Source organism: Nyctibius grandis, chromosome 4, assembly GCF_013368605.1.
Source record: "Nyctibius grandis isolate bNycGra1 chromosome 4, bNycGra1.pri, whole genome shotgun sequence".
NCBI lineage: Eukaryota > Metazoa > Chordata > Aves > Nyctibiiformes > Nyctibiidae > Nyctibius > Nyctibius grandis.
In genome coordinates, this window is record NC_090661.1 from 11,802,909 (window position 1) to 11,829,045 (window position 26,137).

General features: G+C 39.8%; 1 protein-coding gene across 3 annotated transcripts in view; it reads right to left on the reverse strand.

Moving 5' to 3' along the window:
* Positions 1-24,347, reverse strand: part of AMPD3 (adenosine monophosphate deaminase 3) — a 35,828-nt gene extending 11,481 nt beyond the window's left edge. The window contains exons 1-9 of one of the 3 annotated variants that reach the window (XM_068398488.1): positions 24,119-24,347; positions 20,438-20,663; positions 17,708-17,903; positions 17,080-17,245; positions 14,459-14,678; positions 11,836-11,965; positions 2,409-2,603; positions 2,034-2,165; positions 995-1,158 (exon numbers count right to left, since the gene is read on the reverse strand). In XM_068398488.1, coding sequence (XP_068254589.1) covers positions 995-1,158; positions 2,034-2,165; positions 2,409-2,603; positions 11,836-11,965; positions 14,459-14,678; positions 17,080-17,245; positions 17,708-17,903; positions 20,438-20,658 — 1,424 coding nt within the window. In that variant the 5' untranslated portion in view covers positions 20,659-20,663; positions 24,119-24,347. Of the gene's footprint in view, positions 1-994; positions 1,159-2,033; positions 2,166-2,408; positions 2,604-11,835; positions 11,966-14,458; positions 14,679-17,079; positions 17,246-17,707; positions 17,904-20,437; positions 20,695-23,565; positions 23,900-24,118 lie in introns of those variants that run through there. The other 2 variants (XM_068398487.1, XM_068398486.1) reach the window with 2 other exon arrangements.
* Positions 24,348-26,137: the final 1,790 nt, after the last annotated feature.

Here is a 26,137-nt window from a genome sequence, read left to right on the forward strand (position 1 = left end):
AAGCGCTCCAAAAATAGAGACAGTATGCAGGGGTAGATGCTGTCTCAAGAACAGTGACCCTTTCCTTTACAGCAGGACTAACAGGGAGATAAGGAATTACTTCCTGTGAAAGATTCTGTTTTCCAAAGTTGTAACTACTCCACATGAAAGCAGAATGTTCTGCTTTAGTGAGCCTCTCAGACTAGAGGGACAGTACTTCAGTGTGTCATTGAGTGCATGACTTAATTTTCATTGACTTTGTTGTTGACACTGTTGACTCCTCTATGTATGTAAGAAATTGCTACGTAAGAAATTAAAGGAAAGAAACTTTCTCCCTAATAAGAAACACACTCTGGGGGATATATATGACCATGACAGCTCTTTCTCTACTCATATTCCAACTATGGAATTTCAAAACATGAAGCTCAGCTATTAAGGCTGACAAAATTATAATGGCAGACTGTATTACAATATACAGTATTAGAAACAAAGAACCATTTAATAAAATCCCAAAGGATGCTTAAAAACTTAAGAAAAACTGCTACTGATTTAAGCTTGCAAATCAGTAATCTCAGTTGCATTTCCAAGTTCACTGTCAGTTAGTCACTGATCTTGAGGAAGTTTGATGATAACAGTTTTACAGAGCATTTTCTACTCCTTTGTGGAATTCGAGAGTTGATTTATTTTCATTATGAAATTGTATTTTAACTTGCCTTTGAATGCAGCTTAATTTCACCCAGTTGTAATTTTTGGTTTTAGTATCTTCAGACTTACAAATAATTCATGGTAGTTTTGAATAGCTTCATAAAGAGTAGACTGAAACCCCAGCTCCTGTCTTCCACCCCCAGACTGTCAGGAAAACTGCAGCAATGCTCAAGAATAAATTTCCCAGATTGCTGCTTATAAATAGAACTACACGACAGCTCATAAACCATCTAAAAAATACCAGAAATTAAAACAAATCATTGGTATGATTTCAAACTATTAAAATTACCAAGAGCTCCTGATTACTTACTATATTCTGGGAACCTGAATTATCCAGCGCATATTAGGGGAATAAACTTTATGCTTAATGAACCATTTTGCCAAGTTCAGCCATTCATCTGGAGACCGTCCATAAATGGATAAGCGGGGTTCTGTATACTGGTACTTACTTTCTTCTAGTTCACGGGCTACTTCCTATTAAGTAATAAATATATTTGCTTTAATATGGACACTGAAGATCATTTACAGCTAGTAGTATATTTATCATCGTATTTTCCTCAGACCAGGCATAACTATATTGTCACCCTGTAAAGATAATCTCTTGTCTATTAACCCATTATTTTACTTTAGGCATCTAAATATTCCACTAGCCAGCTATCTCAGATATCATTTGAGTATAACTAACTGTAACACCTAGATTTAGAGGACCGTATTCTTGTGCAGTTATTACTAACACCTTTGTAAGACATGTTTAAAATTGGTAAATCAGAATTACAGTATTTAAACTGTAGTAAATGACCTCATAAAATATGCAGACCAATGGAGAATCTGACCCAGAATCCATGGTAGTAAGCAATTTTAAGGCTATTAAATTTAGACAAGCACTTCTGTACATCTAAGAAGAGCAGACATCTAGTTCATGAAAACTACTAATTCTTTTGTTGTAAGAAATTAATTTGAAGCCTGTGCATGCATGTGCAGATACAGATTTATGCAGAGGTGCTTTCCTAGCTCCTCCTTCCCTAGCAGCTACCACTAGCCAGCTGCCTCCTAACAAAATATTAAGCCAGTGAACTCTGACCCTTTGGCTGCTCTCCATTTGTTTGAAACTGCATACAACTCCGCTTTGAACTCATACACAGGTTATGTGTATGAGTTTCTAACTCATAAAATTATTTAGAAAGCAGCAGTGCTGACTTAGCAGAGGTCTTTCTCTGATGAACTGCTAGAGCAAGCCCAATACTTGGAATCACTTAACCATAGTATTAGCTCTAGGTACAATTATGACATCACGAATCTTTTACAAACCTTCATTTCTCTACAGCTGGAAAAGCTTGAAACTTATTTACCTTGACCATACGAGCAAAATATTCACCACCAATGTAGTTCTCAGTTTTCAAATACAAGTCCCTCAGCTCACTGGCACCAACTGGATTGTACTTGGAATTGAATTTGTCAAATCGATGAAATGTTTGACGACCCTAGAGGAGGAAAAAACCCAAATAGCCATGGTTTTAAGTACACACAATAGTTTATAAAGTAAATTGCCTAGCAATAAAAGGCACAGAAAAGAAAAAGCCTATGCTAACTTACTTCAAACATGCAAAGTAATGCATGAGTTCAAATTCTGATTTAATAAGTTATGCGAAAACTGTAGAAACCAGAATTTCACACTCTGAAAACTTAGCTTTTTCTCATTTATTTTGTCATTTTAATAGACTTACTGCATGGACATCTAAAGAGTCTACAGTGAGGTCATAAGGGTCCATGTGAAGGCTTTCAAAGACTTGCTTTAAAGTCATCTTCTTGCCTTTTTTCTCTGCAACAATCCTGTCGGGCTCCGTTTGATATGTGTGCTTAATAAACCTCAATAAGTGCTTCTGGTTCATGCAAGCAGCAGCATGGATATGAGTATCAACCTGAAATCAAAAGGTTATTCATGCTCATCATCCATATACATAAACTTAAATTAGCAAAGTATCGATGTCAGTGACAACAATGACTAAAACCTTCTAAAATATTCCTTAGTAACAAATGCATTAGTGCCTAAACAAGTCCAAATGTTTCAGAACCCTGAGATTTTGGGTTTGGAGGAATTATTCAGTAAGCAGAACTATAAATAAAATAGCTCTCAATTAATAGTTTCCTATTTAAAGAAAATTTTCAACAGGTATGCTTTACTTTTGCTCAGAAGCTTGCACTGCTATTTGAGCAGCCTATATTAGAACCCAATCCAAAGAAACAACTGATGAGATTTGGGGGTTTGTTTGTTGATTTAAGTTTTCCCTTCAGTATATGTAATTCCTTAGGTGCCTCCAGCAGGTATGTAAAACAAATCTGTTGCAGTTCCTTGCAGTCAAGGGTTTATTATCTTAACTACACTGATAAAGAATAGAAGAAAACCAGGTACATTCCCCAACTACCTCTTGTTTGAAAAGGCAGGTAATACTAATAGCAGTTCCTAAGGACCAAGTACCTGAAAGGGAAGAATAGGCCTTAGCTGGGATAATGGCCTTAAGGAATCTAACAGCACAGCAATATCCAGTGTGTGGAGCAGCAGAGCTGCTGCTCCAGGGTCCATTTGCCTTGTATTTCCTTGAGAAATTCTGATTGAACAACAAAACAGCCTAATGCGTGTCCTAATGAAATTACTCTACCAACAAATTCCTATCAATTTAAAACCAAACCAAACCACTGTTCTGATTAGATTTCACAGTTGACACATAATGAGCACAACAGCCCTGGGGACAGCTTGACAGACTCCGAAATTGCCTTCAAGGCCAGACTGCCAAATCCTAGCAGAAGCAGTTTCAGCTCACCCAGAAGCCGCAGTGCTGCAGCCTGTCCGCCAAGCTTCCCACATTCGTCCAGCCCAGGCCCTACCTGGGCATGATGGCCATGAGCACAAGGATGTGGTCAGAAGCAATCACCAACTTTCACTATTTCTAACATCTGCCTTGTGCACCAACTGCCTGGTACTGGAGACAACATGTTACAAGACCAACCGGCAGAATGGTTTTGCAGAAGGAGTAGGAAACAAGTCAGTTTGTAATACAAGTTTCAAGATGATATATAAGAGGGACAGGATGGTTCAGATGATAAGTCTAAAAAGCACCACACAGTACTGTCCTATATATTGGTAGGAGATGGTTTGGAATCATAAGTAACACTTTACCATGAAGTCTTACGTGAAACTGTAGTGGAAAGGGCTGCTCTAACTCCTCATACAGAGTAAGAAAGGAGCTTCAAAGCAGAAATAAAAACATTCTTGTTTCTGCACAACACTGGTAATGCAGCTGTCAGAATGCACCCGGTTTTGCTGTCTACATTTAAAGGTTTAAAAAAACCAAATACTGACAACATTCCCAAGAAACGTAACAAAAGGAAATAGGAGCTGGAAAACCCACAATGCCACATGATTGTAAAAATGAAACTTATTTGGCTTTCAAGGTACAATTTGAGAGTTGATTTGATCAACTGTATTACAGGTATTTGTATGTCCAAGAGACCATGATGCAGAGAGGGGGCTTTTCAATCTCAAGCAATGACCTAACAAGATCTGAAGGTTGGATGCTGACATTAGATACAAGTTCCTAAAGATACTTACTACACTGGAACAGTTTGAACCCACTGCACTGAATTTTAAAATGCAAGTAACTAGCATTCCCAGTGACACGCTCCCAACAACGGCCACGTAGCCTGTATGCAGGAAGTCACACTAGAAGGAATTCTCAGATCAGCTATAAGGAGTCACTGAACCTACATCTCTGCAAGGACTCTCATGCAGGACTCTTCTGCCCAGGAAACCACAAACATGGACACGTACAATGTGAGACCGGTGCGTTCCCCTTTGCGTAGTGACTATGTCTGCAGCTTTCAGATTCTACCAAGTAGTTGACATCCTGATCTGCTTTTAAGGATCAGTAGGAAACAGATCATGGAGCACCTAATAAGTAACAGCCATTCTCCTGCAATGTAAACCTCATCTTATGCTATGACATACAGTCCACAGAAATGCCACTGTTTTACTTGGCATATGTAGTCATTTAATTTGCAGTTTATACATACAGAAGTTGTTGCAGCCTTCTAAGGGCAAATCCAGCTCCATGTGGGTGTTAATAGCATAACTAAAGACCAGGATATAAACTGAAACCTAAACATTAACATTTAATTGTTAATCTCTGCCTAGTTCAAATAAGCTAGACTCTTTAAAGCTAAATGAAAAAAACATATTACTGTCTCAAAGTACACAACATGAAGTACATTACTAATGCACAGTAAACAATACTGTGTCTAAAATAGTAAAAACACCTCCATTTAACATATTATTACACTCCTCAGAGTACTTACGTAGGCATTTGAACCCAAGTGTGTTATATATATGCTTACTCAGGTTAATAAATGTCTTCTGTTTTAGAAACAAATATTGTTTACTATAATAGTAAACTCTTCCTGGAGCAGTGAAGTACTACAAACTGTTAGGCTTGGTCAACTTATATGGGAGAGAGAAATAACAGTTAATAGATGCCCTATAAGCTCTAAACATTCAGGGAAAGCAAGTCATAGGCATAGAATACCAGGTGTTGGGAACCTGAATAAATGTAGTTTGTTGTATTTCAGAATGCACTAGTTCCAGTGGTGGCTCAGCTAGTGGAATTAATGAGTCTTGAAAAAAACCAAACCAAACCAAAACACTTCCTCTTTATTGAAACTAACATGAATTCACTACTGTTAGGAGGGGGAGGACAGAAAGCAAGGAGACATTTTGTTTCTTTTGTTTGCTTGTATGCAAGGATCACATGACACAGTAGTAACTGCATTTCTTTTAAAGTCCTGCTTCCCTTTCAGAAATAATTCTCTGAAGTGTGCCTCAGCAATTCACTAAGCTCCTGTGAAATCTCCAGTCCCCACAAGCATATCACGTGTAGCTCTATAGCTGAGCTAACCACATCAGACTTATTCTCTGAGAACCAAGATTTCCTTTTTTTTTCCTCCCTCTCCCTAAATATATTTATTTCCCAAGAGCAAAAAGACTTTCTTAGAGTCTCATTCATGCTTTTTCCAGAGAATATGCAGTACTTTGGTTACCTTTTTAACTACCCAGTATATTTTGACCTTTAAGTAAGCAGCAACTTCAGTAACAACAGAAGTCTTATAGAGTATCACACAGCGTTTTCTTCATTCTTTTTTAGAAGCAATGCAACTTTTTGGAAGGTTTTAGTGACTTGAGCTTTGACCTACCCTAGCACGTAATTAATTAGTGTGGGTGTTTTTGTGCATTTTCACAATTCAGGGTGCAAGCCTATCTAAATGAAGCATCTACACACAGAATCCTTAGGCATAGCTTATATGATCTGATTTGGTTAGGGATTTTATTATTGTTATTTGAAATGTTATCATGCTAAGAAATTGTTACTAACTTCATTGTTATTTATTATGAAAGGCATCTACTAAAAGAATTTGAACAGACTGAGTTCATATAAGGGTGACAAATGCCCGCCCCTTTGCGTCCTCCCTTCCCCTAAAAAAGACAAAGCCAGTCCCATTTTAAGCTGTTATTATTTTGTTCTTCATACAAAATATGAAGCGTAAGCTGAGGCTTTTCTGGACCATGAGTAACAAGCCTCTACCACAAGGTCTCTTTGCTTCTATTTGAAAACTTTCTGCTTGCATTTCCAAATTTGTTACAATGCCACTCCAGCCCAGTTTCCCCTTAGTGGAAAAAACCCTCTGCTGCATGCCCTTAGCCAAATTTCCAGTTGCAGTTCTTATTCTCCCCTCCCCCCAGGAGGAAACCTTTTCTCAAGGTCACATTAATCTTCAACGAAAAGAAGATTAATGACTGAAGAAGCCTATCTTGGAACACACAATACGCCTTCAGTGAACACACTTTTTTAACAAATGAAAACAATTGTTAACACAAAGGTTTCCTTAATTCTTTAATTCCATCATCTCATTCAAGCACTGGTGGACATCAGTTTTCTTGCAGTTAAAGGATGGTAGAATTCCCTTCATTCAGCAATTCTCCATGTCATGAAGCCAGCCTATCTTCCTCTGCACCTTCTCAGTTCAGGCTAGCTCTTTCCCTTCCTTACTGACCTGACCACCCATGCCATTCTGTCTGCAGGCTTTGTGGATGAAACGCTTGTACTTTTCAGTCAAGATGGTTGCATCTGTGTACAGCTTGCAGCTTGAAGGAGTTCCTGTTGCCCTCCAAATCATGTCTCACCAGCACCAAATTCCCTAAGCCATTCTGCCTCCCTCATCTTCCTGCATTGCTTCTCTTTCCTTCCACTGTCTCTCAAACCTCCACAAAACACCCATTTCAGCTCTATTTTATGGATGCTTATCTGTGCATATGAGAAACAGTGTTGCACTGAATTAGGGATATGCTCTAGATTCAGAGCAATAAGTGATAAATACAGCAAAAACAAATGCCAAGAGCAGCCCTTTTAATGATAACTGAACTTTTCCAGTGCATAGATCAGTAGTATCCACAGCTGCAAACTACCTGATTTTCTAAACACAGGCACTTAAACTCATAAATACTTCTACCCCAATAGCTATGGGCTTCATGAACTTGACTCTGAAGCCTTTACTTCAAATGCTGGACTGAAGGGAAATAATTCCCGTTCCCACTGCTAGATTCCCTGCTCACCAATATATTCACACTGCATTAGCTTTTCAGATAGGATGCAACAGCTTTACACAAGCTTGATTCTTTCCTTGCAGCTCTGTAATAGGCATCAGAGGCAGAAGACAAAATACTCTGCCCTAGGGTAGCGCAGTAATGCTCCTGGCAGCCAAAATAGTCCCTAGAGCTGGGCAGAGCCCCTCATCAGGAGCTTGTCTAATTCTTGCTTATGCCATACAGAGCAACTCAGAAACCAAGAGAGACAGGAGATGCAAATCCCTGTGTCTCCAGGTTCTTGTTTGGCTGTACTCATTGCAAAATGCACTATATCAAGCCCTATAATGTTTGTATTCACACGAGTGCAGAAATATACTGCTGTGAAGAGAAACAGATTTCTTTCTCTGTTCTTTTAATTACTAAAAGAAAGGATAGAGGAAAAGCTTTCTTTATGGTCTCTACAGAATTTTTGCATTATAGTGATTGATCGCTTTCCACCTGATCATTTTTTGCTCACTTGCAAGACTGAGGGTAGACACAAGAATTTACCTCACTATCTCTGCAAGACAGGAGGGGAGAAATTGTATGCACAGTGCTTTGAAAGCACAAAATACAGCTTTACTGCCAGTTAACAGTGGTAAGGCACTATTACAGGTAATGCTAATAGAGGTGCACAGAGGCATTCCTGTCCTTTGAATCTGATGCTAACCCAGAAGTCTTCCCATTCACTATAATTTTTGGTTTATACGATGAAACTGAATTTCATTACCAAGGTCAGTGTAAGTAGCTACGGGGCAGGGGGAAAAAAAAAAAAAAACAACAACAAAAAAAAAAGAGGCAACTTCAGAGTGACTCGAAGTTCAGGGAAGTGAAGGTATAGATTCACTGTTCACTCACCAGGTTTTTAATCATACATTTAAAAAGCAGACATCTTAATTTCCTTCAGTATTTTGTGAGATCTATAGAATTTGGAAGTATATCAACCCACTCTAACTTCCTTAGAAGTAACAAACGGTGTTTCAACCCTGTGGTCACAAGCAAAAGCTAGAATTTACTTCCTTTTTGTCTAACCAATACTTTAAAAAAAAAAAAAAATCAGTTGTAACAATCTAGACCAAATGGTATGTCACGGCAGCAACCAGCTATTGCAACACAGAATTCAGCAGGGCTGTGTAAGCCACTCTAGAAACTGCTATCATCTTCCATGCAGTTACCCTGGCCTGAGCCAAGCTTCTGCTGCCACACGAGGCATCTGAGCTAGTGAGTCTGTGGGCAGAAGAATATGATGTGTAAAAGTCACTGCTATGACATATCCTCAGGTTTGGTTTGCTGACACTGAAATAATGGCTAAAGAGAGAAAGAATATGGAAGGAGGCTTAGGCTGTCATTTTTTCGTCTTTAGAAAACTACATCAAAGCTATCTGCAGTGAAGGACACCGGCCAATGCAGTACATAGATATACATCATAAAGGTAGCAAATACATGTTAGGTAAACAAATATCTTGGCTTCACCTTTAAAAAAAAAAAAGCAACCACCTAGAAAGAATAGAGACAAACCAAAGTTCCTAATAACAAGAATGTTCCAAGACCAAGAAAGCACAGTAAATGCCTCCTGCAATTAGCAATATTTTAATAACAGTAAAATAATATTCAGGTGTACGTCCTTTACTTTGGAAGTGTATTTCAGCTAAAAAAACCTGAACTATTGGCTCTGAATTATCTGAGGCTGTTGGGCACAGTGGTCTATTGGAAGCCCTGCTGAAAAAACCTCACATACTTGCTTTGGAAGGCAAAACACCTGAGTACACAAAGACTAAAACTCAGTTCTGAGTTTGTGTGCTGTAGAGCTGAACTCTTATTACTTAATTTCATCCTTAATGCAGGGCAACCTGGGAGTTATGTGGAGAATCTGTGTTGATTGCACTTTGCTATGCATCAGCTGGAGAATGTGGGAGAGCCCTGCTGATGGCAGACTCGAGAGTCTTCTCTAAAGTTAGCGTTCTCCTACACAGACAGTTGTCCACCTCCTGCAGGGAGCCAAGTGGAGCCAGCCACACTGTCTTATCACCTGTGGTTACTTGTCTGTCTAGAGAAATATCTGTCTGGTTATTAAAGGGCAATTTTCCAGTTCCAGTTGGATCAGTGCAAAATGTATCTTTGGTTGCATTCTGGTTAAATCCAATATGTAAGATATACACATACATTTCCCTTATTTAATAGAAGACTTATCTTGGGATTTAGTAAATAGATGAGCTCACTGGAGGAAAACTCCTATTAAACCAGGAAAAAAAGGGGGGCAAGGCAGCAGGGAGAAAGGGAAAAAAACCCAGTAACCTTTGATTGTCATGCCAGCAAATAATGCTGGCCAGCTTTCTACTGTACCCTTCTAAATGCAGTAATACATGTTCATTGATTGACCTTGCCACCTGCATTCATAGTTGTTTTAATTTTGGCATTTTCCATCAGTTACTTTGGCTTTTTTTATGTAAGAAAACAGATTGTACCAGGATCTCCACACTAGTGTCTGAGGGATGTAATAGACAACTTCACTAACAGCGCTTTCAGGAGGTGAATCTTATTTCTTGCTTTCCTCATGAGCAGTACACACTGTTTAGGATTGACTAACAGAGAGACATCCTGAAAATATAGGCCCTAGAAGTGTCTGTTTCATATTATAAGTTTCACTGCTGATACTGTTATTAGGGAGGAAGCACTTCGGGGAAGTTACAGATCCAAACATTACTTGGGTTAGCAAGACGCAGGGAAAACAAGATCATTTGGGGGCTCACAGGAACTCTATCTACAATGCAATTAATAAAAATACTACTTGTAAGCTTGCTTCATAAAAATACTACTTGAAGCAAGATTAACTCTGTGCAGCAAGAATTTTTAAAGCAATAACTAGCAGCAGGAATGATCTCTGCCAGAAAAGAGTAAGCTTGTTCTGGTGTCTTGAATTTGGGTATTGCCAGAGGGAAGTGATGCACATTTTCTGCTTTTGAAAAACATGAATCCATTTGTAGATTGGCTTATTTAATAGTAGATAATTAGAAAATAATTAAGATATGCCCAGAGACATTGAATATTTGTTTTTAAATCAAAAGCTGAACTGAGCAAGTACAATCCTGTTGATTACCGCTTCTCAGGAATCAGGTTGGTTGTCTAGGCAGTTCCCCGATCCACACCTCTGTCCTTCGCACCTCTCTGTCTCTGTCAGCTAGTCAAGTGTTTTATCTCAGTGTGGCATGGAGTAAATCTCTTGGCCAGGGTTATGCAAGAAATGTCAAGTTCGGAGTGGAGTCTCTGCCACTTGAGTCCTCCTTGAGTGAATTAGCTAACAGATCCTCCCATCCATATGCTTAACAGATATAAGTGTGAAATTCATTAGAATTTACCTAACAACCCATCTGCTTCTAGCCTTGTGATAGAAAGGGGCATATTCAGACACTTTTGTTTAGCAAATTTTGTATTTGACAGTTTATTACCACAACAGTAGCAAACATTTAGTAGCCAGCACACTGGACACTATAGGAAAAAGCCAAAAGGACTTTTTGATGTACTTGCGCTAACCAAAACATAACAAGAAGGATTAAAGTATTGATCTAAACCCTCAAGTTATGAAATAAAGATTCCCTCTTCCAGTTGCATATAGAAACAATGTAAAATTGACCTAAAGCAGTTAAAAACACCAGCAACTGTTACTGGTTTGTGAAGAAATGTCACCTATCAAACTGAAGCATTCTCTCTCCAGTAACTTCCTCTTAGCTTCAGGAAAGGGAAGTAAATGAAGCAGCATGACACTGTGGCTTCCATGCTTTGAAGAGAATGCAGCTCCCTGGGGTGTGAATATGTCAGGAAATTAAATCAGCTCCTTGATTCCCCTACCTGTCTCCTAATTACATCCCAGTGTACCTCAGAGGCGGCTAAGAATGTAACTCAAATAACAATCTTTATACTTAATATTCCACAGCCATTTTTTTACCAGATACTGATGGCAGCATGAACCCTCAGTTCAGTTTCCGTGGGAGGTCTTTTTTTTCTTTTGACATGTATTTAAACACCTATTTTCAATATGAAGTGAAATTTTAATCCAAAATCTATACAGCTGTTCCTGCTACAGTCTAGTATGACTTACCTACATGAAAGCAGGAAAATGCACTTGATTATGCAAATTAATTAAACCTCCATGTGGATATTTTTATTCATAATCCAAGTGAGCTTCATTTGATTAACTCTGTTTCACTCCTTTAAAGCAATCTACAGACAATTAAGCTCCTTTGATTCTGAATAGGTAAACAGATGAGTTTAGCATAATCCATTTAACCCACTTACATTCAAGTTAATTTTCCTGGAGTATTCTCATGTAGAAAAATTTTAATATTCTTAAAATAACATAATTCAATTTGGGTGGTATGCACACACCACTTCATGCATATTATCTACACCTCGGACAAGAAAAGCAAAATTGCTGGAACTCCTACTAGAAACAATGTCATGCCTTTAATCCTTTTCACACTTACCTTTCTCACATTATAAAAGTCTCGATGGGGATTACTCTTTAGTTCTTTAAATTCTGACATTTCATTTAACATCTCATGTAAACTAAATTTAGATTCTAAAAAGTTAAGCCTCCGATGACAATACGTTTTTCTGTAAAAGAAAACACAAAAGTTAACTGTAGCTTAAAACTAAAGCTCTTTCTGAACTTGAAATACAAATAAAGTTTTCACAGTAAAAACAATTTTTTTTTTATGAAGATCAAGACAAATCCATTCTTCTTATCCGACTGGTTAACAAATATATAAGTCAATATCCGATATGATTTCAGACCAAAGTTATTAGTGAAACCTCAAACAGAACTCTACATAACTGTGTTACGTCCTTTGAGTTGTCCAAGCATCATCACTGTATCTGTGCATAAACTGCAGTTCTTTTAGTAATGATGACCAGAGAAAGCATAAAACCTAAAATTAAATGTGATGTCAATTGCTATTACTCTGAAACTATTCCTCCAATAGAGCAGATCACCTCATACATAACAGAAACAACCTGTAATCCAGACTTACTCACTATGGAAATATTTTTTTTAAAAAGCCCCCAAAGTTTATTTGCTTTTTCAATGTCAATATAAGAAGCTAAGATAAGATCCAATATACTTTCATTTTTTATGCCTTAAAAGCATGTATATTGTATGGAAATACTTTTTTCCAAAAATAATTTCTTGTGCTCTTCTCAGAAAAATCATGCTTTTTTGGTTCCTGCTTGCCTACTCCTCTGCTTTCACTTTCATCTCCTGTTACGTTTCTCATTCTATTTTTAATCAATGACATGGTTTTTCTCTTCACCATCTGTCAATTCTTATTGAATCTACAATATTTTTGTAGCACTATTAATGTAATAGTCAGCCTTCTTTTTTTCTGCTTTATTGTTGACAATCTCTGCTCAATGGAACACAAATCCCACAATGGATTTGAAGGTCCAATTCAAACACAGTCTCACTGTATCTGATACTGATCAAGACCCATTTGCCCACTGCAGGAAGTCTTTGTTGGGTTATACTACTACTCAAGAGACCAGAAGACTGAGGTAGAGGTGAGATTAAGAACAGCAAAGATTAAAGAACAGTGGGTTCTTGATCTCTAAGCAGCCCCACGTGTGATACACCTAAATGACAGGAAAGCTCTTGCTGCAAATAAGGAAACAATACCATATGAAGAGCTTATGCAACAGCATTACTGAAAAGACTTTTTCCTTTTGGTTTGTGTGTATTTTTCAGGGAGTTTGAATCAGCCTGCCAAAGCTTAATCTGAATAAGTGAAAGGAGCAGACAATTGCTCCTACATTCACAAAGGTGCTGAATGTTCTAACATGTTCTACCAAGGCCCTTCTTACTCACGGCTTCCTGATAAGGACTGTTAAAAAAAGCTGCAAAAAGAAGGGTCTTCAGTATAACTTTTGTTTCAAATTTTTCCTCCTTGTCTTTTAACCTTCTCAATATCTGACTCTTGGAATATAACACACTGAAACTGGAAATGCATTTACCCATTGCACACTGTAAACAAGCATACTCAAGCTAGCTTTGATTTAGAGCAGGAGCACTGATAATGCTGGTGGAAGCACAGGCTTTTGCTCTTGAAAAAGTGCTTAGGGAGCGGGACAGTTCTGTCCACCCCATCTGCTTTGCCGTTATCAATGCAGACAGATTATGCTGCAGGTGTCAGACACAGACTCAAAGGGGAAAGAATGCATCAGGTGTGACTAACTTGTCCCATTGTAAATGATCATGACTCAAAGGCAGAAGGACTAGGAATGCAGTGCTGGCAGGCAGGGCAAATAGTTTGGAAGAACAGTCCAGGTTCCTGCTTTGTTCAGTCCTAGGGTGGATTCTTTTCCTTTCCTGATGTTGAGGCCATGAGAAACCTTGATGTTTCCAGTCCTCAGCTGGGAAGTAAACTTAAAAAATGGATGGACATGTTTCCATTATGCACTGGGTAAAGACATGGCTTTGTCGTAACTGTGTCAGTGACTGTACTAGAGTTGTTGTATTTCTGGTTTTTAGAGATTTCCCAGGAGTTTGATGGTTCTGGGAACTTTCAGACCTGTTTTGATTGTGCCTGCGTGGATCAGTTTTGCAGCACATGAGCACTTAATTAACATCTGGAACAAATCAGACTGAATATTTATGTTGCTGAGTTGTTCTGTATGCTCTACATATGCAGGGTTTCTCTTCATGCAGCAAGAGTAGAGCAGACATGAAGGAATTCCAGACAACTGTTCAAAAACGTCAAATTCAGCATAGGACAAAACAAAATAAAAAAGGTCAGGTTCAAGTTCAGTTCCCATGCCTCAAGAAGTTTAGCTCAGATTTGACTTGAATGGGAACATTTAGCCAATTTCTTGCTTTTCTGTTAACTGCTTCTCATTTTGCCATGGTTGATGCAAAGAAACTAAAGAAATGAAATATAGCCATATGTGGGGTTTTTTTTAAGTCTTTTCGTGATGCATTAACGCTTGAGAAGGGCAAAACAAAACATTACTGTAGAATGAGTACATTGAGGAATTAAATATCACAAAAGTGAGAAGTATTAAACTAAAGGTAACCAGCAGCCTGAAGGGGCAGAGAAGAAACAAAGAGAAACATACGTTGGACCATCTGCAATTAGAGCAAGAACGTGACTCAGGTCAAGGGTGTAGGTCTCCAGGTCAGGATATGGCAGACTCCGAGGCTCATTGAGTTCCATCATTTCTTTGTTATCATAAACAAAGGGAATGCCACCTTTTGTCTTGATAACATAATCCAAATTGTCTGGAGCATCATCAAGATTGTAAGGATCTTCATTTTCTTCTGGGGGTGAATGGAAATCTGGAAATAAATTTACATTACATTTAGAAGAAATAACTTGCACAAAAGGAAAAAATAATTAGAAAAAAGACTTTCGACTTCTATAATACTTTATTTCTAACAGATCTTAATACTTTCATTAAAAACACATTTTCAGTTACTATAAAAGATCTGTTGTTACAACACAGCTTTATTCTGACAGGCTTTAATTGCAGTCCCTCTCTAAGCTAAGTGCCTAGCTTAATTTAAATATTACACATTATTAGAGTTCTCTGAACCAAGGTATAAATAGATTTAATACTATTCTTTATCAAAGTACGATGGCAAGAGTTTCAAAATAAGTTTCCAGAAGTACTTAAATTAGGATGGTTGAAAGTACAGTTGAGATTTTTGAACAGTTGTTGACTTCATACCCACCTTCATTATTTTCTTTTCATCTTCTGACTCACTGTAGTAATTTTGGAAGTTTGTATTTAAGCACACAGTAATGCAGCTGTTCTCATATTGAAACGTCAGAAAAGAACAGGCTGTGCCTTACTTCTTCACCTCTGCCCTTCCCACAATCCAGTAAGCTGGACTAGTGCATACAGAGTAGGACTGTTTCCTCTTTCTCTCAACCATTATTGAATATACTTCACTCATAGTAGAGAAGGAAATCATTTAAGACTCAGTGCTTCTCACTCTGACCAAGGCAGTGGTTGGTTTGTAGGTTTTTGGGGGGTTGGTTTGGTTGGTTTTGTTGTGTTTTGGTTGGTGTTTGCTTGTTTGTTTTATTAAAATGCCTCATTTTTATGTTTAATTGTTTTTGAATAGAACCAGGAAGTGCAGAAGCCAGAGATACTACAACACAACTCTAGTTTTCCCCTTGGCCTTCTGATCATGACTGAAATCAGAAAGTACCAGAAGCATGGTTCAGATTTGTTCAGTGCAGTTTTGCAAACCCTTTACAAAATTACAGGGTTTTTTTTCCAAGAATCAGGTAAACACACAGACTTCTGGGAGATTCAGCTTACATGAACACTCAAACATTATCACTCATGCTAGTGAATGTTCATAGCTTCTTTTACAATATCTTATTAATGCAACTAGCATAAAATAAGTGTCTCAACTACATTTATGTCAATTGAACTACATTCTTGGGTTCAGTCTAATCTCTAAGATTTCTTCTTTTACCTGTTCAGTTAAGCCAGGATGGAAAAGTAATTAACCAGTCATTTTATTCACCTATAGCACCTGAATGTGTATGTTATAAACTGATCACAGAATCACAGAATGTTAGGGATTGGAAGGGACCTTGAAAGATCATCTAGTCCAATCCCCCTGCCGGAGCAGGATTGCCTAGACCGGCTGCCCAGAGAGGTTGTGGAGTCTCCTTCTCTGGAGACATTCAAAACCCGCCTGGACGCATTCCTCTAACATTCATACCTATCCAGCTCAAACTTGTGCTAATTAAGACATTGTGTAATGAGATTCTATTGTCTATGATGTAAGTTTAAAATCATAACTGTAAAAAAGTTATTAACCTAATAATAGCTTGGAAATATCTCCTTGGCAGATATCCAAAATATCCTTCCCGTCTTGAATATTCAGTGTACTGATCTCTTTACACCCTTTCTGTATAACAAACGCTTGAAAACTTGTTAACTCACCCTCTTTCAGCCACTGAGCTAGAGGGTAATTGATTTAAAATGTCACTTTATGGCTGAGAATACATTGCCAACAATATGGACACATCTACAGTGGCACATCTATACAAACCAAAAGTTGCTCCTCATAGGCTAATCCAAAAACTAGCAGTGCAAACAGTTTAATGCACATGCAAAGCTTTCAAGACACAGCCCACCTAAGTGACAAATATTATTTGTGACATATATAGTAGGGAATATGTTCTACCTAATGAGCCTTTTAAGAACAGAGTATTAACCCAGGCAGAATGCCCAACAAATACGGCTATACAGCTTCCAGTCTTGACCTGGTAAGTGTACCATGCCTGTGAAATTACTGACTCAGGATTTACTAACTGGCATGTCTGCATCGTGCTTCAATTTACAACGTTGATGAGCTCATAATCCCTTTTATTGCAGTATGCCAAGATCAGGAGGAATACTTTTCACTTTAAACCATATCCGTCTATCTTCCTCCTGGAGCAACACAAGTGTACTACTTACCATCCCATTTGCTGCAAAAAAAAAAAAATAATCAATGAGCATCGAGTATGTTTTTAGCTCTTGACAGCTTCAAAGCTTCAGATTAGACACAGGATTTATAACTTAGGTCCATCAGTGATCCTCCACCACTTACTAACAGAATAAATTACGGAGGCAAAGACGCACAGAAGAGATCATCACAAAAATCCAGTTTACCTTTACTATACCAGTGCATGGGTTTAATTCTGTATTTTAAAAAGAACAAGGATATTCACCTGGATACACTTCATCTTCAACCTTCCATTTTTCATCTTGCATGCTACACAAATACTGAGATGTTGTTCTTGGGAAGCGATGGTAGGCGAGACGTGAATACTTTTCTCGAATGAGAAGGGCTTTCACCAGGCTCTTGGCAGCTTGTTCATAATCATCAACTGTAACCTGAAAGGAAAGCCTGGATAAATACTGACAAAAATAAAGCAGCAGTTTTAGCAACAAACTGAATCCACACCGGTAACAAGGCAACTGAATTTCCAGAAATGTAAGTGTATGTGGCTTGACCGTAAGGATCTTACCCAAGGTCTCAGGAAGCCAGTGACAGAAGCAGAGTCCAAATACAATGTGCAAAACGCACAGATTTTTTTTCTCCTACCATCTATTACCCATTTATTTAATGCCTGATTATGTTTTTATCCATTTGATTTATTTTTTATGATGAAAAGTATAAAATGACCTGGCCTTGACTTTAACTGTTTTCCAAATAAATGTGTTCACAAAGCAATTTAGTTTGTTGCAGAGAGCAGTAATATTCTGGCATTTCACACTTTATATACATTAGCTGCTTGTGCTTTAGGATTTTTTCCTCCCCTAAATACAGAAAGGGGGAAAAAAATGGTTTCTTACCCCTGCACAGTAGTCCCCACTAATTGAAACTCTCTGAAACTCTGGTACATCATAGGGCATTTGGACTGGCAGAAAAGTACTTGGAAGAGCTGGCATTGCAGGAGACAGGACAGGATTGGCCGATGGTGCTTTCCATTCCTGAGACGGAATTTGTAATGACAAAGACTGGGATCGAATCATCTTGAAACTTTTCTTCCTACAAATTCATGGTATAAAGCATAAAATAAGCCACGGTATAAAACAGTAAATAGAGTGGAAAACCGATTACAGCAAAGAAATCGCCCCCTAAGAAAATTTACAACTGAAATCTCTCATACCACAGGAAAAACACTGATCACAAAATATTTGTGCTTTTAGCTTTTTTTCTGTTGACAATTCACATGATATATGCTACATACAATTGCACTTACCCTCCACATCAATACAATATGCCATAATTTATTTACAGTCACTGTAAGATGCCCTAAGGTTTGTTTTGTTTCACTTGTGACAAATTCAGTTTCAGCAAGTCACTGTACAGAAGGAAAATGCAATCACTGTGCTTACTTTAGTAGGAGTTGATTCTGAGAGACTGGTAGCATCAGAATTCATGAAGTATCAGACAGAAACAAGTGAATGTTATGTATGGTAAGTTGTTATAAGTTATCATGCTACTACACACACTTTTCATTCTTCTCAAAACATGCAGGATTTAAAAACTCATCTAGTTGTCAGACAAGACTATGCATCAAAATTTCATATACATTCAGTTCAACTTGTAAGAAAAAGGATAAGCACATAGTTATTCTTCAGGCAGTGTTTGATGAGACTTGAGCAAAAGGCTAATGTTGGTTATCAGAGTAATAACATAGCACAGCTCTGATACACAAGTCCATTTTTCCCCTCAGGGCACTAAATGGCTAACCCCCATAGATTTAAAAACTTTTGCCCTTTCTCAACAGAACTGTGATAGATGTGTACCTTAGACAAACCAGCTAAAAAAGAATGTTGTATTTTTCAGTGGAGTAATTGTAATACTTCAAGCGACATTTTGGCATATCTCTAAAGATTTAATTAATTTTCCTTACTCAGTTTAAAAGTATTTAAATATATTTTAAATATTCATATAATAAATAAAAATAATGTTATAAACTACCTGTGGTATCACTTTCTTTTGCACTGTGGAAATACTCCCTTGTTTTACAAACTAGATGCCAAAACCTTAAAATGTTAGTAAGAACCACTAACGAAGAAAAAGGAATACCGGAATACTCTCTGGAAGTTGCATATTACTTCTGTGACATCCTGAAGAATAAGAACATGCAGTGCTGGTATGATTAATACCCTATGACCAAATTCCATCCTCTCTTAAGTACTTGTAGCCACCTTTGAAATCAGTACAAAATTCTCAAAAGGCAGTGTTGGATCAACTGCAACTGAAAGCAACAGAAGTTTTACTCGTGTAACTGTCCTTGAAGTATACTTCAGTCCTGGAGGACAGGGATGAATACTTGTTCTGTTCCCACATGTAAACAACATACATATAATATCCCACTTCCCACAGTTAAACTTGTGCAAAACTTGAGGTACAGTTTGATGGAACATATTTCTATAAGACAATTTCCCAAATGAAAAGTGAAACTTATTAGTTCAGGAGGAAAGATATACCAAATAGTTGTTTGAATGGAAACATCTAGTTTTCCCTTCTGTGCTTGTTTATGTCTATGAACACGCCAACTCCGAAAGCCACTCGCACAATTCAAAACCAGAAGTCTCAGCCTGTATCATCAGTGTGCCATACCTTGATTTAACTAAACTGACTCTTCTCCCTTCTGTTCCAGAAATACAATGCCAAGCATTGCCCAACTGATTGTCTGCAGCTAACCAGGTACATGTGTTTAGCTTTCAAAGGCTTCCTTGTTTGCCTGTGTTTTGAAGAGTCTGTACACATCCAAGCCATTTGGTATGAGACTGATGCTGAGCTCACATGACTCTAGGAAATAGTCTAGCCAGTCTCCTGAAGTTAAGATACTGCAACAGCCTGACATCAGGGTAAGGCTACCCCTCTCACAGAAGAAAATCATAACCCAAATCAAGTTTGGCTTCATTAGATTCATGTGTAAAACAAAGGTGGACTGTACTACTTTTTTTTTTTGAGAAAACTCAAAATGTGTGCTTTTATGACTGACAGTGGTTAGATTTTATCTCTGTGAGTTAAGGAAACCTACGAATAACCTCATTATGCCAATACCACTTTTCACATTCTCCCTTGATGTTAAACGTCAAGTCTTTGCTTTCATCTATTTTTACAGAGACTAAAGAAGTATCATACCACTGTCATTTTCTCTGTGTTAAAATCTTCCATTTCTCTGAATGAAACTAGAATAAGGAAGCGGGGGATAGGGGGGGAAGTGTTTATTTTTCTGATTCTTTACATTAAAGAGTCTTAGGGTTGTGTTCACTTGTACCCAGCTATGCTGTTTGTTAAACTTGCATAAGCGGTATCTATGCTATTGCTGGAAAAGCAGCTGAGACAACCTCACCAATCCAAGCTCCCTAGGGTCCATTCCCACACCTTCTGCATAGCACGGAAGGACATCACACAGGTGCCCTTGGTACCTGCAGTTGACCTTTCTCCTGAAGTAATAAGAGGCAGAATGTTATTTGCCAGGTATTGGCCAGGTATTTCAATATTAACTCAAACTCATTTAAAAAACTATTTTCCACTAAGAAAGCAACTACTGAACAAACCTTTTAGCTGTTTCCACAGACTGTTGTTCTGCCAGTTCCTTCTGCAGTTCTCTTTCCTTGGCCTCCTTCTGCCCAATAGGGCAGTCTTCAGGCACGGTGAATAGTGACAAGGCATCTTTGCTGTCTTCTTCTCGGAGAACTTTAGCAAATACCTTCTCTGCTAGAAGTCGCACATGCTCATCAACCTCAGAGATGTTCAGCTTTGGAAACTGTCTGGGCATCTCGGCTAATGAGGAAGACAGTTGACAAAGTTATAACTACAAGAAGAATAAAGATATGTGAGAGACTGGAGTTTTTTTCATGGTACACCTGTCAACATTAAGAGCTTAGAACACAAGCAGAATAAAGTAGAACAGCTATGCAGAATTTAAACTAGGATGCAGTACACAAGAACCACAGGTATCCACTGAGCATCTTTACTTGTGGAGCCATGCCAATTTGTGAATCAGGAACTTCTTGGTATACTCATGAAAATTCCTAAGATGTATGTACAGGTTTGCCAGTAGATTCCACTTACTTGTATAATCAAATAGACTATTATTTGCGATATAATGTACACTTAGCTGTAGGTACTTGCCCTGAACTTGGAAATCACATTCACTCAGTTGCCTGCCTTCTTTCCTGCTCAGTGGCTTCAAACCAATCTTAGAGCCACAAGCAAGTTAGAAAGAAGGTTGCACATTTCTACCTCACCCCATCCTTTCCACAAATAAGAAAGTCATAGAGCTGCTGTGAAGTACAATGGTTGCACAACAGGAGCAAATATGGTGTAGTTAATTCTGTGACTTTTTTTTTTTCATTTGTTTTCAGTAGTTCATATCCTGCTTTTGAAATGTATGTGGGAAGCAGACAGGATATGGACTTTAATTTCTACTTGGCATTTAAATATTATTTTTCTAAAAATATATGTTTTGTATTTTAAATTTTTATTTAAGTAGCCTTTCATCACAAAATATTTCCATTTTGTTATAGCAGAACTACTGAAAATAACAACATCTTTAGTGTTTGTTCTGTAGTTTCGTGGCTTTATTTATATTTCATTTTCATACAATCCAAAATGTGAATTTTGACATATCTGGTAGCATTCTGGAGGGGAAAAAATACAGTGCTTGTAAGCTTGAGCAGCATTATTTATTATGTACCATAAAGCTTTTTGAATGCCTTCAGCATGATGGAGTTTGTAATAAATAAGATTATATTCTTATTACGTAAGTTAAAAATAGCAATGAACATGTCACAACAAATGGATCCAAGCACTGCCAGAATGTGAAGTCTGGGTTCAAAACTGGCATCTCAGAATCCTTTTTGATTACAAAAATGCAAACATATTTTATAAGATCGTATTCCCTTAAATTTAATGATGTATGCTGAAAGTCAGCATGGAGCATGGCAGTTTTTAATCACTCCAGGCATAACTTATCAGGGCCCCCATTACAGTATTTCTGTAGGCATGCTGCAAGTTTCACATGTTGATATGTGATCCTTTTGATATGTGATCCTGTTGTTTTCAGCCTAAAAGATTCTAATTAATGTCCACCTGTTTTCACAGTTGCTTTGAGAACACTTTTGCTTTTATTCTAAAAGCAAACATAGTATGAAAAGGTGACGAGAGATATATTGGACCATAACATGGCAATTTAGTGATCATCTACATTATTTTGCATTCTTATTTTGTAAGAACCAATTCACAGTCCAGTGGAAAAATGTCACTGGTTTTAAAGAACTGTGGGTCTGACTCTATACAGTTTTTCTGCCTGGAGAGTATTTGTTTTGCAATTAATATTAAGTCTTCATAAAATCAAGTATAACTACATAAGAAATATGAAAATACACATACGTTTAGCTGAACGATTCAATGACAATGCACTATGATGTCTTAGAAGCATCCAAACTTAGCTTTGGTTTCTCAATTTCAAACCTCTGTGAAGTCATGGGAGTCTTTCCACTGACCTCAATGAACACAGTTGTCAGCAACAGTAACTGCCATACATGCAGTTGCCAGCAACAAGGGCCTTCTGGGCCACTTCAGCCAGGCAAGAACAGTCTTTATAGTCACTCGACTACAGTAAGAGTGCTAGCAATAATAGTAAAATGTGGAATAATAATGTTTCTTCAGCTACTAACTCAGCAATTAAAATATTTTCAGTACTAGCTGAGTAGGACAGGAAAAATCAATTGGTTGTATGTTTATCATTGGCTGAGCATTTTCGTAGTATAAATGAACTCCTTCTTAGAGGATTGTGATCAGAAACAGAAATGCAGTAGGAAATACATCGCGTGAGAAACCATACCGTATTTTAAATCATTACAATAAGATAACGAAGAGTCAGAATGTATAGAAACAAGTACAATCCTCTACTGAGACCAAATGTATTTTTTCTTTCTTACAGAGCCTGATCTCGTGTTCTCTGCTCAAGCAAAGGAGAGACTAAGGCACAAAACACTTTGAAAGGTAGGTTTACCCACATCACTGCTAGCTCATGTCACTGAAACGAGTTTAATAAACCTATAACAGTTGTGAGGCACTTCATGCAATACTCATGCAAGCTGTGCCATCCCGAATTGGAAAAGGGATGAGGATTTTGTATCCAGTATCCTTCTACAGACGTGCTGTCCTTTACCCAAGGTGAGTGACTGGGAGAGCAACAACTAGACATCTTAATGGGATGGGGAGGGGGTATGAATGCCATCCAGCAAATGCTCTTTTCCTAAATACCTCTCTCCCACAGAAAGGCTGCTTTGGTTGCTCTTTAGTTCTGCATCTTTATGGAAAAAAAGAAAGCTATTTCTCTTGAAACATGCCGCATAAAAAATGATGGAATGATTATTTTAAAAGCAGTTATTGACCAGGAATTTAATGGTCTTGAATATGTAATGAGCACACGCTATTAAAGCGATAACCGCCGCCTCCGACGCCCCACGGACGGTCCGCCGGCAGCGCGGGGAGCCGCATCCTGCTGCCGCGAGCAGGTGGGGCAGGGCCGGGCGCGGGGCCCGCACCGCGGGCGCTCCTGCCGCAGGAGCCCCGGACACGGCCGCCCAGGGCCCGTCCCCGCCGGGGCGGCGGCCAAGGTCACCACCACCCCGGGCCAGCCCGGCGCGGCGCTGCCTCCTGCCTCGGGACTTACCTAGCGCCCCGGGGAAAGCCATGCTGGGGCTGGGCCGGGCACCGGCACCGCCGCTCCCGCCGGCTAGAAAGACTGTCAGAAGCCGCCGGCGGAGGAGGTGGCAGCGGAGGGAGGAGCTGCTCCTGCCAGATACCGCCGCTCCCCTATGCCGCATTCACCCGCTGGCCGCCCCGGCACCGCAGTGCCGTGCTGCGCCTTCCCCGGCCCTTTATGGCCGCCACGGCCCCCGGGCGGAGAAGCCCGCTCGCCGCGCCCCCAGCCCCGCCAGGGCGGCCGGGTGCCTCCTGGGCGGCAGCATCTCGGCCCGGGGCGGCTCCGCAGCAGGTGGGGCCGGGGGCAAGCGGAAGGAGGGCGCTGAGGCGGGTGGCGGCGGGCAACCTCCGGGCGGGCGAAGCGCCAGCTCCACGGGCAACCCCCGCCTCCCTGCCCGGCGGATCGAGGGGGGGCTGCCCCGCCCCGCTCCGCCCAGCCCAGCCCCGGCGCGGGGGGCGAGAGGCGCAGGGGGCCGTTGACGGTCGCCTTGACGAGGAGGGCCGCTGCGCCCTGTCTGTACCTCTCTGAGGAGACTCCTGCTCGGGGCGGCGCGCCTTGTGTCTCTCGGGAGGAGGCGGCCGATTCGGGCACTGTCCGGCGCCGCTTGTCCCGCGCCTGCACCTGTGGCGACGGGAGTGGCGGGGGGCAGGTGCGGTGCCTCCGCCACGAGGCCGTGGCCTCCGTAGGAGCCGTAGGATCCGAGGGAAGCCTTCCTCCCCCGCGCCGCGGCGGCCCCTTCCTCTTCGGAGGCTTCAAGACAGAAGTCGCGCTGTCACATGTCCCTTCGCCGGCGTGGGGGGGGAGCTACCCGGGGCGCGCCGCCCCGACCCGGCCCGGGCCGCCTCAGCCCGCCTGAGCTCGCTTCTGCTCTCCCCAGCAGCGGGGTGGCCGGCGCGGGGCACCTCACGAGTGCCGCTTTCGTAAGCGCTGATTTCAAAACTCCTCCTCAAGAAGAACTTTAATGTAGGAAACTTTGGTTCGAGACCAGAATGTCGTGAGGCTGGTGCAAAGATGACACCTGATAAGTAAGTTTTCTGATGGCGTATCCCTATCAAAAGTATTTTCAACAATGTCTGTCCTTCAGTGTAGCGACACGGTTCAGGTGCTCGGGTGTATTTTTAAAAAAAAAAATTAAACATACCGGGTGAAGAGCCCAAGACAAATAACTGAAGGTCAAAACAAGCATGACTCAGCAGGAATGATGATCTTAATATGTAAAATAATTTGGCCTTATTCTGAGAGATTCCAGGCCCTGAAGCTGCAAGGCCTAGGGATGTTTATGGTAAATTTGGGTTACAATACTTGGAGTCTAATCTGAAGACATTTAAATGTAAAAGTATCTTTACAGTGCAGGGAAGCACTAGAAATATAGCGACTGAAGAATGAAGTCTTTTGTGTAAAAAGACAAGCAGAGTAAAGGTATATCTCCCAAAACAAGTGAGGGATCAGGTAGTTCTGTGGCAAGTGTGCTGTTCCCTCAGTGTCCTCCCAACTTGGTAAATGAAGAAATGCTCCATTCACAAAACTCAGGGGGTTTTGGCTTCAGAAATTCCTTTGATTGACATAGCTGGTGTTGAAAGGGAAGTGAAAAGAAAGTAGGTGACCACATAAAGTTTGAGTCTCAAAGAAGAGTTGCAAAAGTTTGCAAAGTCTGAGTTGCAAAGACAACCAGATTTTTTGACTCTCATACTAGTATCAACATGATCACTTTCATGTGCTCATAAAAAAGCTAAGAATTATGGTCACAGCTATGTATGTCACAGTATGAGACATGTACTGATCCAAAGCATTTGAAAACGAATCAGCCATCCAAAATCATAAAAAATCATTGATTTAAAAATACTAATAATACTTAAAAAAATAGACTGTTTTTTAGCTTGGAGAAAAGGGTTATGCTGCATGTGCATGTTTCTTCCACAGTAACTCTGAATATCTTCATCAGCTGCTGCCAGGCTACACCCAGACAAGCCATCTGCCACCCAGGAAACTACATTCTGTAAGTGTCTGTAAGTCTGACTCACGGTTGCCCTGCCCACATGATATATGAGTAAAGGACACCTGTTGCTGCTGGGCATTCAGTACACCCGTTGGTTGCTGATCTGTTAGTCCTGCTTCCTTTCTCCTGTTCCCCATGTCCTTCTCCTAACTACCTGCCTGAACTTGCCCAAACTTGCCTTCTTCCTATCATGGAGTTGCCTGGCAGTTTGGGCTCCTTAGTGGCTCTCTAATCATAATTGTGCCCTACCTGCTGGACTCAGATACCCTGTGACTTCTTGGATTCCTCTTCTCAGCTTGGCGAATGGGTCTTGCCTCCACACTTGATTTAATCTCTCTTCTAACTATGAGACACAAAAGCCTGGAAGAGTTCCCTCATGCTATTGCTGGCTTTCTACCAACCACAATGAAAGAGTAACGGTCTCAAAGATAACTGAGTTTCTACAGTTTTCTTTCATGGAAACAGGCAGCTCTGTATGCCCCAAGTGAAGAAAACATTGCAGTGAGAGTTCAGATATTATGAAGGCCAGAGAATTCACACAGA